At 38.7% G+C, this 12,935-nt stretch overlaps 1 protein-coding gene across 1 annotated transcript in view; it reads right to left on the bottom strand.

Moving 5' to 3' along the window:
- Positions 1 to 12,935, bottom strand: part of FAT3 (FAT atypical cadherin 3) — a 335,405-nt gene that overhangs the window by 83,779 nt on the left and 238,691 nt on the right. Inside the window, exons 7-8 of the mRNA XM_067289480.1 lie at positions 5,070 to 5,345; positions 3,267 to 3,477 (exon numbers count right to left, since the gene is read on the bottom strand). Coding sequence (XP_067145581.1) covers positions 3,267 to 3,477; positions 5,070 to 5,345 — 487 coding nt within the window. The remainder of the gene's footprint in view (positions 1 to 3,266; positions 3,478 to 5,069; positions 5,346 to 12,935) is intronic.

The following is a 12,935-nucleotide window of genomic DNA, read 5'->3' as shown; positions in this document are numbered from 1 at the left end:
AGAGATATTCTTTAAATGGTTATGTTTCAGGTGCTGTGCAGAGAGAAGTAAATATGAAAATTCTATCTGGAATACCAAATACCCTAGATGAACCCTAGATGAAGTGAATTAATGTAAATTATTTTTAAGATGTGATTCACTATCCCTTGTAAATTCTGGGGCCTAGAAGCTAATTTAAGCTACACACCATGGTATGTTGCTCAATACTGGTAGGGGCTTTCTATTTATACAAATCCTTTCAGATCAGTAGACTTTACTCTACTGGCTAAAATAAGAATTATGGTATTCACTGAGTAACTGAGATTCTGCCAGAGATACAAATTCTCGTAAAGATCACAGTATCTGTCACATTTGCAGACACTGCAAATGGTGCTACAGTTATTCTGTCAGAGCTTGCTAATACAAATCAGCTGTGGTCACTGATTGCCTCATGTAAGGCCAGAGCTGGTTCTTCTCCTTTAGGAATTTCTTATGAAATTATACAAGAGTTAGTTAGCTACTTTTTTTTAACGATTGCTCTGATCACATGTAAGGTGATTTAAGTATTTCCCCTGACTGAAGGGACTGTGTACTATCTGAGTGCTGCAGTTAAAAGTATCCTCAGCAGCTCAGATTTTATTGATCATAGAAACTACAGCAACAGAAGACTGAATTTTGATGCATCTAGGATTGGAACATCTGTGGATAATGAAACTGTGGGAGTGCATAGCTTTATAATAAATGCAAGTTTGAAGTCTGACACTGCAGAGAGAGCTTATGATGAAACAGAAGCAGGCTGTAATGGAGTAGAAAGCCTCTAGAAAAGAGAAAAATATGCAGACTAAAAAATGGCCATCTAACAGCCAAAACATCTTTTCTAATCATCAGATTTTCTGTCTGCATCATGTGTGCTATTACCAGTGTATGGGAGACCACACTCCTGGCATGCCAGGCTGTGCTTTACATTGTGGTGGCACCTAGAGGTGACTGGCTTGGAGACCAGCATAACAATTGTAAAAACATGGAAGACAATTCTCAAGCATCTAGTACTCCAGAATACAAGATACATCAATAAATCAGACAAATTGTGGGGGAGGAGGGGGAAAATGGGCATTACAAAACCAGATATATATGCCTTTAGATGTGCACATGATATAACAGGGAATGTAACAGTGAATGAACAAATCCTTGGGCATGCATGAGGCAAAGAGATGACTTCAAGTATGGACAGGCATTAGCAAAGGCTTTCACTAGGCTGATGGCTCGACTCCAGTACAAGGAGCTATTCATGATGTACCAAGCTATTAGTAAGTGATTTGTTAGCCTCTGTCCATAGTGAAACTGAGGTTACCACGTTCTTCTTCCAGTCTTAACACTTATCTTGAATATATCTTCTGTTTCACTCTGCTTCTCCATTCTTTTCCCCAACCCTTGCTTTTTAGGCTTTTATATTTCGGTAGAGGAGTGAGAAGTGAAGAAACACAATCGTGATTACAGTTTTACAGTAGACCAAGGGTAGAATAGGCACCTAGAAAATGCCAGGAACACTCTTGAACTACATTGCTCCAGGAACCTAAACTAGTCTACTTAGAGCTTGCTCTATAAGGAACAGTATTGCCCTGCCTTGGCACATGTAAAATTTTCCCTGATCTTAGATAAAGGCCACTGGAGAATACTGAGGTATAACTGACAAGCCCAAATTCAGAGTATATGCATAAAGCAAGTATTTGTTTTGTAGTGCTAAGATCTTTGTAGGATCACCAGGGTCTAAGTTGAGTTGTTTCAACTGCAAAGGACTTGACCTCCTGATTTGCTTAAGAGACTCCACGGAGCATACAGGATAATGACAGAAAAAAGGTTCCTCAGGTCTTCTATAAACTGCAAGTTATAGCAGTTTAATTTAAGGTGTGAGCTTAGGCTATATAAAGTTAAGTCAGCATGACATGGTGTAGACATTCTTATTCTAGTGCCTTACTTTTTGTCCTCTAAACCTGTTCCTAACTGACGTAAGCCTCCCTACCTAGTGACAAGTCTGTATTTTTATTCAGGTCGGAGTTTGGACTCTTAGTTATTCAGGAAAAACAAAAGCTGTATAAGAATTAATAAATATTATATGAGGATAAATATCATGAAGTTTCTTGATATCATTAAAAATCAAGAATCCTGTTTTGGTAACTTGGAAACCGTCCCTGGTTTTAAACTTTCTGAAACACAGTTTTCATGAAGTGTGCTTCAGATTTGTTCTATAAAGGTGAGAAAAATGGAGATTCTAAACAATTACTAATTGTCCCAGTCTTGATGAGGTGAAGAGGTAAGTATAGGGATAAACAATGAGCCTGCAGGATCAGGGCTTGTAGATGGGAAAGGCTTGTGATCTGATTAATAATGGGATAAGCTGCAGCATATGAAACTTTGTTTCAGGGCAATGTAGTTTCTAAGTTTTGTCATTACTATAATGTAAAGATTCATATTACTGAAAAACATACAGTAGAAATGCAAAATTAAAACAACCTAAAGGTTACAAATTTCCACTGCTTTCTCTCTTTTTCCAGGCACCCCTCTTGTATATATGCTCGGGTTTATTTCAGAAGTAATTCCTAACTTCAGATCTGTACAAGCAAGAGGAAGCCACATTTGCTTGTCTGTGTGGCAAGGATAATGCAAATTTCCCATGATCTTGCTGATATACTGGCAGAGAAACATTTTTGCTTGTACAGTTTATATGGTAAATGTAAATATATAGAGCCTACTAGCAAAAGCAATTTTATTCCGGTATCATTGTCCCTTCCCTTAGGCTTCTATTGACATGCAGTAGTTTTAAGAGATATTGTGCTGCTAAACTACTACTGCTCTGTCGGCAGAAGTTTTTAGTCTAACCCTGTTGTTAGTCTCCATGCTCCTTTGATTGCAATATCAGCAAAGATACCAGTTCATACCAGGTGTCATGGTATGCATTTATGAAGAATCCAGTATGTACTAGACTGAAGCCAGTAACCTGAGAACAGTCACTGGTAAAAGCTTTTGGTAAGCAACTTCTGTGATGGATTTGCACCAATGACTTAATGGTAAAAGGCTCAGGATCCATCTAGTGAATATGAAAGCAATCCTCTTCTGTCAGATTTTTTTACTGTAGCTTAAAAATGAAAACCAGCTAACAAGAACGTGCCATCTTTGTTCAGCTCTACAGAGGAAGGTAGAACAAAGAAGCTGACTTGTGTTAATAAGGGTAATAGCACTTTTCTGTTTATAGTGAATAATGACATTGCATTTTCAGCCTCTGATCTAACCTGCTTCAATAGTGTAGATAAGCTCTGCGTTTTCTCCTTTATCTTTGTCCAAAGCTGTGACCTGCAAGACTGCTGATCCAATAGCTGCTGATTCAAATACTGAGGCTTCATACAGTGGACTGGTGAAGTATGGACTGTGATCGTTGGAATCCTCCACATTTATGATGACTCTGGCCAGGTTTCTTCTATAAGGGAATTCTTGATCTCGGACCTATAAAAAAAGTGCATAATACACATATCAATCTATTAAATATAGATACCAATCTATTAAAACTTCATAAATAATAGTGATCTGAGTGCTACTAATACTATTAGTGCTATTCAACATAAAATAATAAGAAAGTCTGTTTGTCCCAAAGAACTCACAGTCTAAAAGACAGTTGCACACAAGTGATGGTTTGTAGTGAGATTTAAGAAATAGGAAGAGCTTAGAGAAGGTTTTTTCTTTTCAGTTGTGAAAAAATGCATGGCACCTAACTATCAAGACATGGATTTTTAAATTGGCAGCCACATGATACTTAAATTCAGTTTTAGGTTTGCAAGATACTTTTTTTTTCTCAAACACATGCTACACAGTCATGTATTTGCCCTGCCACTCTTTTACAGCATAAGAGCAAATCAGCAAAACGGACATTGCCCATTGCTCCTGCATTCAAAGAGCTATGGAAAATTTTACCTACTATGATCAGTCATGTGTCAGTCTAGTGTTTGCAGCTACCAGTGGATTTTCATCAGTGTATATGTACATACCTTTCTGAAGATGATGACACCAATGCTAAACAGACTAGGAATTATCTTAAGAAGTGCTGAGCACTCCCAACAGCAGTATTAATTATTGCTCCTCTCTCACTCTCATACTACACTGACAATCCTGCCAACAGGTATAGAACAATCCCTGAAAGCTTGGTTCTCCTTAAATAAAGCAAATGAACTATTGTATCACGTGGAGATCAAACGCAAGCACCTGGCCTCTGTCAGCCCTGTCCCTCCGTGGCTTGGCTTATACTTCTCCTTACCTCCTGCTTGCCAAAGGACTCGCAGCTCATTACACTGTGCTCTGACAACCCGGTCAGCTCCAGCTTGCTGGAAGGCACAGGGGCTCTCTGATCCCTGGGCTCCCTTGGCTTAAAGCTGGCCCTGTACCTAGTAAGTCATGAGCTGTTCCTTCAAAGATCTTTTCTGCAGGGCTCTTAAGTGGTTAAAGAAAATAGCAGACTACAGTGACAGACTTTTTTTTCCACTAATGTCCACTTCATAATATACAACCTTCACTTGAAAACAGAGTAACTTATGTTCAGCAATTTAGATACACTGAATAAAAAAATGGTAATTAATTGTTTTGCACACTCAAACATTTGGAAAGTAGCTGAAAGCTCTTTTGTGTGGCAATATCTTATGTCCTGAAATACTTCTGTAAAAGTAAACTATAAATCAGACTTCTGTTTGCAAGGGCTGTAGCATTCTCTATGGCAAGAAAGCAGTTATCTTCCTGTGAATAACTTCTCAAATAATTTTCGGTCTCTTTTTAGAAATTCTAAAAGTTACCTAGTATGAGATGACCAGATGACAAGAGATTATAAAATTTCTTGCTTGCTCTCCCTTGAGATGGCAAAACATTTCAAACAAGACACAATGTATTCACAATAAGTTTCACTAAAAGCCCAAACAAAAAATGTAAAATAAATACACAGCAGTGCAGGCAAGACGAAATCAATGACTGCTTACTGCACTGGCAGTCCTAAGGCACATATGCACCTGAAACAGCAATGACTCTTCCGAGCCAAGTGAACATTGCATTCTTACCATGACATTAAGGATGTGTTTATCTTGAGCTTCGTGGTCCAACCTCTCAGCGGTATAGAGCACCCCAGTGTTGGGATCAATTCTGAATTTTCTCACACTGACTGCATCGATGCTGCTGTGAATAGTGTAGCTCAACTTATTTTTCTCATCTCTGTCTATAGCTTCAATTTGCAGAATTTCAGTATCAGGGAGGATGTCCTCTGAAATGGTGACATCGTAACTTGCCTGAGAGAATTCTGGGCCATTATCATTGTTATCCAACACTTTGATAAGAACCTACAGTTAATGAAAGAAAAACATTTGAGGTTATTGAAATCTAGTCAGACTACTGAATAGGCACCTGGAGAAAAATAATTTACTGTAGATGATTGTATATGATGTTATGTTGCTGTACGGTGGGACTGAGAAACATCATTTAATGTTAAATAGTTACTGTTTGGATCAAAAGAAATAGTAAGTATATCATTTTGGAGGCAAAAATGTCCCTAATTATAAGACCTACTCAGAGAATATGGCAAAGTCCATATAGGAGATTTTCAGTACCTATAGATTGGAAAATATACCTACAATAATAATAGAGAAGATTCAGCTCTTCAATCAGTGTTGGTTACAAGGGACTTCTACAGCTGTTATGGGATTTCCTTTTCCCCTCTCTGTTAATAAGGCTATAAAATAAGCCTTTTCATGTTACCTAAATCTGTTTCTTATACCATCAAGAGTCAGTTAAATCTTGTGTTGTTTTCTGCCCCATATATTGTGTTGTGATATACTAGCAACATTAAATAACATCAGCAGTAGAGACTTGAAGTTGCCATTACATTTTAGGCTATGTTAGGGACAGTAATATTTGGTGAGCACACACATAATTTTACAAGGAATGAAATGGAACAATCCTTTTATTCAAAGGTTTCAAAATAAGCAATAGCCCAATGAACTGCTTGGGAAATGCTGTGTCCTGGACTCTTCCTCAGAATGAGGTGATTTGACCTGTCTTTCAAGATATTTTCTCTGTTGTTCTGAAAAGTGCCTGGCTCTTTTTAAGCAGTTTATTACTTTGCTTGATCAAGCCCTATCCACCCATACTTTCTTAGGAGAAGAAAAATACAGTTATACCTATACTACAATATTGCACAAACAGATGTTGACCTCAGAGAGAAATGAAACTTTAGATTTCCATGATATTTGGAAGGGTTTGCAGAACACATTACCAGAAGGAACATGAGCAACTGTAAGCAGTCGTCATAATGAACTAGCCTGGGAAATGTTTAAGAGACAGCTGAAATAAAATGCTCTGTAAGTTAAATGGCATAGGACTTCAACTCTGCTTTCCATACGATTTAATTTGCACCAGATTATGGTACACCAGAGTGAAGCGGAGAGAAACCTATATTAGGTTATGCTTCAGTCTTGGACAGATAGCAATAAAATTGGAGGGAAATATACATTGCTGGGCCTATAATAATGATGAAAAGTCACCTAGCTTTTTATATTTTTATTGTTGATATACAATATATCAAGGTCTGTTTCTGACCTGAGAGAAAAAAACTTACACACACATACACACATCTGAAAAAGATGTGAAGAAATGAGTTGCAATATATGAAAAAAAGCCTGAGGAAAAAAAATAAAGGGTTCCAATTCTGCTCTGGTGGTACGCAGAGGCAGTGATCAACAGCTTAAAATTTTGCTAGTGTAAGGAAGAGACACTGAAGCAATCTGAATTGAGGATAATCTGATTAGGAGCATTTAACACTTAATGGCATATTCTCTAGCAGTTACAATACCCCCAGTTGTCGACAGGTACCACTCTAACACAGCCAGATTATTTTACTGCTGCATTGTTAATGCAGACAACAAGAAAACACGTTTTATTTTACTTTTTATTTAATCAGTGGGCAAAAACTTTGTCATGCATCATTTTAGATAGTCTAACTGAGAAGTAAAAACTTTTCAAACGGATTTGATTAAAAACACTGAGTCTATTTGATTCTACAGATGCTGTTACAACAAAGTCAAGCTTGAACAAAGTAAGCTGCAACGTGGGGGAAGGTTCATATGTGCGAGTTTGCTTTTAACATTGCTGCGCACAAGCTCAAACTACCTTGTAAGAAAAAATATGTGCAGATGTGCACCCAGGTGTCTTAACTGCTCCAGTGGTGCCATATTGTTTTGTTCCCCTGTGGCGTACGGCCACGCCAGCGGTGTGCTTCACTTCCCTGACACCTAGGGCATTTTGGGCTCCCCTGGCATACCGTGCAAGCAGAGAAGGGCATAAAGCTCTGTCCACCACAAAGCTTACACTGACTGCGCACGCCACGGCTCCTTCACTTACGCCTTCACTAGACTGCATGAACTAAACAGAGACCAAGGGAAAGCCATGAGGCTACAGCAAATATAGTGATGATTCATGAAGCAGCATTTCTTCCCACTGAAAAAGTCATAAGCCAATGCCCTGACACGTGGATAGGGAACATGATGGTGTTCGGGGAAGCAGAGGGTTGGAGAGGGGAAAGATAAAAAGCGGAGGTCCTCATTAGCTGTGGTCATTAAACTTACCAGGAAACTATGCACTTGAAATTATTTTGGTAGTTTCAAGAACAGAACATTTTTTCCCCCTTTCATTTCCTATGTGCTGAGAAACTGCTCAAGTGCCTGTTTAAATCTCAGGCACCCTTCCTCCCTAGAGATGATTGCATTTTAGTGATTTGTCAAGTGATCCATATTGTAACACATATTATTTATTACTTACTCTGCATTTCAAAAGCCACTTCCATCTGGAGATTTTACAGTTTAGAGATGCTAATGAATGAAGGTGACACTATAGATTCAGAATTTCTTCTATTAAAACAGTTAGAGGTATTTTTCAATTTTGTCAGCTGCCTCTCAAAATCCCTGTGAGTCAACTGTGATTTTAAAGTTATGGTCTCTCCTCTACTGAGGGAACAATTTCCCCTCATGACAAAAGAAAGTCACACTATATAAAGGAATACTGATTATAGAAAGAGTTGTCAAACCCACAAACTATGAAAAAGGAGAAAATGTAACCCTGTTCTTCAAAATTTAACAGTCTTAGGAGATACTTGAAACAATATAAAGTAAAACAAAACAGAACTTAAGGGCTATTTTAAGTAGCACTATTCTATTCCCTCAGTCCTGAGAATATTTTGGAGGAGCAAATGACTATTATCCTCATCCTTTATATTGGAAAGCAATACCTGGCAGCAAGGTTAAATGACTTATCAAAACCACATGAGAAGTGGAGTGGTAAAACTGGGAAAGAAGTTCAGAACATTGCATTCTTAAGTTTATCTTTGAACCATCCCCCCTTTTATTAAAGGGCATCTTAAAATGCCACCTCCCTTCGCAGAAAATTTCCTGCTCAGTAGGATCTCTTCTAGTAAGGCGCTATGTAAAAAGAGGTGAAATCTTTTCCTTTAATAAAGGACAAATGTTATACTGACACAAACACCAGGCTCATAGAAAACCTGATCCTGCAAACATATGGGAAGTTAAGTAAGCTGAATTGCAACAGATCGTTAATATGAGGAAAGGTACTCAGATTCATTAAATGGTTGCCAAACTTGGGCATAAAATCCTGGTACCACTGGCAAATTTCCCACTGACTTCAAAAGGGCCAGGATTCTGCTCCTCGAAGCCTTACGCCTTAACCAGCCCATAACATGTCCTTCAAACAAACCATCCAAAATCCAATGTTATTCTGCTGAAGTGATTCAAAGACTCACAGTGGATGCTTACTTTCATACTTTCTTCATGTTTATTTCCAAACTAAAAACGTGGCAAGAACGAGCAGTTACACAAATACCATTCATTATTGTGCAGGTGACTGGTGTGTTAAGCTGCAACAACACCTATTGTGCAAAATCAAAGACAGGTTACAAAAGTTTTGCAATACGTCTCCAAAAGGTGACAAATAGAAATGTTTGCTGTTTGTTTGCTGTGAAGTAGGGATTCCTCTTTGCTGAGGACTATGCAAGGTTACTGACTGAAACACTTTTCATAGACAAACAGTAGCTGAAAGTCTTTTTTTCATGCTCATAAAGCAAACTTACAGCACAGCAATCTCTGCCCAGTTATCCTTGAAAGCCCATATCTTTTCCAATACGTCGCAGACTTCAGAAAGGCAGACTTGCCTATTTCTGCTGCTATTGTGCAGTGCCTAATTTATAGTCCGAACAAGCGTCTCACTATAAAAGATTTGCTTCTCCCTCCTCACTTCCTATTTCCCACATTTAAAGCAAGTTTCAAATAAAGGATTCATGGGCCTCCAAGCTTACAAATTAGGCAAAGTAACACTCAGAGCATTACCAAAGACTTTGTATTCAAAATGGTAAGTGAAAGGCCTAGAGAAACACAATCAAATCAAAGCAGTCCAAAACCTAATGCAGGAAGTCTATCCAAAGCTGTTTTTAATGTTGCCCATCACAAATACCTTTGGTTTAGGCACAAACGTATTTGAGTGAAAACTGGATAAATGCCAAGAGCTGCTTTATAGACATTTGAAGGTGGAAGAATCAGCTTGGCTAATTGCTTGGTCTGGGCACAGTGTTGTAGTACAACCTATTAAAAGCCTGAATTGCTTAAATTCAGGTTACGCTTTTGTACTGGTTTTGAAAACCTATTCTGATTTAATATTGCTTTCAACAGTGTTACCACACAGCTTTATTTGCTACATCCTGACAAGTTTTTCTCCCCCCAACCCCAAACTCACCAGAAAAACGCAACTAGTTCCCCTACCAACCTCAGTGGCCTGGTATTTATACTTTAACACGTCCCTGCGTTATGTTAAAATGGGGGAAAAAAATTCTTTGTTTCACAGGCAAGGTATTGCTGAGATTGCTGGATGGGTCAGAAATAAAATTGAGGAATGGGCTGGTTGTAGTTTGGAGGAAATATGACACTGAGGAAAAGTGAAAAATTGAATTGAAACACCGCATCTTCTCGTCAGTCCTAGTAGCAGCCACAGACCTTCAGTGAACAGCTCAGAACTTCTGTCTTCGGAAGAGCGACTTATTCGAGCGCAGCTGATGTCTCGGTTGCGGATCTGTATATTCCCATTTTACTGGAGAGGTGCAGGCAAAATAGCGGACTCCTCTGAGGGCTGTTGGCTTAATAGCTGGAAACCCATCGAAGGACCAAGTTTCACAGTAAATATGTCTCCAATGTGCACATGAGGATTCCAATGTCTCATCTACAGTCTGACCATGGTATTTCAAGGAGAACTTTTCACCACTCAGTTAATCAGTGTGATTAATCAACTCTTCATTTTTAAGAAACAATCTTCTAAAGAAAACATGTTCTCTGAAAAGTGAAACCAAGTAACTGAGACCAAGTTCTATATCCTGAAATTTGTAGCTAAAGGTCAAGCCTGAGCAGAAAGAATAAATAAAAACCCACAGCTCTCTGCAAAGAGAGATAGAAAAGGGCAATGAATGGTAACTTCTCCCTTATGCGCTTTCAACCTGAAGACTATTTGGCTCCGGTTGGAAGTACTGCGAGTGACAATGTATTGATCTCAAATACTTTTCACAGGGAAGTGAACATTCCCAGCTGAATGTTCAAAACAGTGAATTGCCTCCACCCAGAAAGCGTGAGATAGTTTCGTAACAACTAAAATTGAGGCACTTTTTGCCTTCTAGTTTGGAACCATCAGGATACACATTTTAAAGGAATCTGTTTATAACGATTAGGATGATGAGAAACTACAAGAAAGCAAGAAAGTAAGCAAGACAGAAAACTGCCTTTTTCATATAATACTATGACTCCAAAAGTTGGCTCTTCAAAAGCAAATGTTGTTACTTAGATGATTGTTCCCTGCTGTATTGTACTTTTGTGGGTATTTTAGCAAAGCTCAAAAGTAGGCAGCAGTCTCTACAAAGAAACAAATGCTACTCCTATGTTGAACTTGGACATAAAGAATCTGAGCTGTACAGTGCAAAAATAGGAGCCTTTGTTATAAACTTGACTCATGACCAAGAGAATCTCTAACATTATTTAGTCAAAGTTAGTCAATGTTGTAGCAGGAATGGGGGTTCAGATACCATTACATTAGTTTCTTGCTGGGAGATCCTTTGCTCTGCTCAAGCGAGGGCAGAAGATCCTTTCTCATCCAGGACGAATGTTGTGGCCAGCAGCTAGAAGCAGAGGTTTCTGCACCGAGCTGCCTTCCCGGCTTCATTCAAACGTGCAGGGGGCAGCCGGCCCTGTCCCCTCCCCAAGGCCAACAGCTCGGCTGGCAGCTGCAGGAATCATGTTTCGCAGGGATTTAGAGCCAACGTACAAGTGCAGCCTTTCATAAATTACCACGTGGCCTTGAGCAATGATGAATTAAGCTAAGGGAAAAAACAAAAGCTCTCACTGGCTTATCCCTGTCTTAGCCTTCCTAGAAGTTAATCAGTCAGGACAGGTGCTTCACACTCCAATATATAAATCAAATGAATCAACATTTTGTCTTCTATTCCCTGCTCCGCCTTGCCCATCACCACCATCCTGTTTGGACTGCAGGCTGGTCGGAGGCGAGCTGCATGGGCAGCAGGGTGGGTGAGAGCAGCTCCGCAAGGGCTGCCACTCTCAGTTCCCACTCGGAGGTTGCATTCATGCTTTCAAACAGGTGATACCTTCCTGATCCCTCCTGTCCCAAATAGGCTTTCAGTTACAAATGAAGCCTGAGATTGTTTTAAAATGCTTCTTTTTTCTTTTTCTTTTTGTTTGTCTTCACAACAGCAAACTGCTAATCCAACAGATGTAACTTTTAAATCAATATGATTCCCTTCCTCTTAGGGTACAGTAGGGAAGCATGTGTGCAGTAAGGCATGGAGGAAGTGAACGCTTTATCAGAATTTAAGGCATGCAGGAACACTGCTGGAGAAACTTATACAAGTCCTTGCTAGTGATCATATTACTGAAGCAAAAATCTTTGGCATTTTACATTGTATTTTACCACCTCCAACTGTGTAATAGACAAAAGGCCAGAAAAAGACAAAGGGAAAACAGGTGTGGTGGAATAAAAAGGAAAGATTGTTCCATTTGGCATGATGTAGATCAGCTGTTCCATAATAAACCATTGCACTTTGGGGGGCTTTCTATTATTTTATTTTTATACAGGTGGATGATTTTATAGTTTTGCTTTTTCCCCACTTCCTCTTCTACCACATCTTTTTGCAGCTATAATTAAAACTGCAGGTGGTACTATGCACATGAGACAAAATACTTACAACATCATTTTACTAGAACAAGGCCATCAGTAGATGCTTTCTTGACACTTTCTATGACATGTTTTACTTAACGTATAAGTTTGATTTTTTAGTATTGTTCTAAAAGGAAATGAAGATGAATATGGTCACGGAAGGCACTGAAGTACAGTCAAAAGTACAAAAATATTTTGTAACAGGCAGGGATAATTAGGCCATCGTTCTGGCAGGTTTGAGACAATGATCATTTTTGACATCTCTGCTGTGAAAAGTTAGAGAAACACATTCTCATATGTTATTCAGGCCACAATTAAATCCTTAAATGGTATCTGCGTAGAGAGCAAGAAGTGGAGGGCAGAAGGGTTTACACCCATTGCTGATTATCTAATGATATACTAATAGAATGTTAAATGACTGTCGTACATTTTTAAATAGGTCACATCACTGTTAAAAAGAATCCTTAGGCTTCTTTTAGAATGCAACAGCTTTATTGAAATATGTTTTTACCATATGTTTTAATTAAAAATGTAGGTTTTTTATCAGAAAAAGTTTAGAGGACTGGCATAGGGAATAGTTTATTCAATCATAAGCAGCAAGTACAAGAAACATAATTTCCATGAGACTAGATATTATCTGTATTCAGCAAATCAAAGCTCTC

This window comes from Apteryx mantelli, chromosome 1, assembly GCF_036417845.1.
Source record: "Apteryx mantelli isolate bAptMan1 chromosome 1, bAptMan1.hap1, whole genome shotgun sequence".
In the NCBI taxonomy this organism is placed as follows: Eukaryota; Metazoa; Chordata; class Aves; order Apterygiformes; family Apterygidae; genus Apteryx; species Apteryx mantelli.
This window is presented reverse-complemented; position numbering and strand designations above follow the sequence as displayed.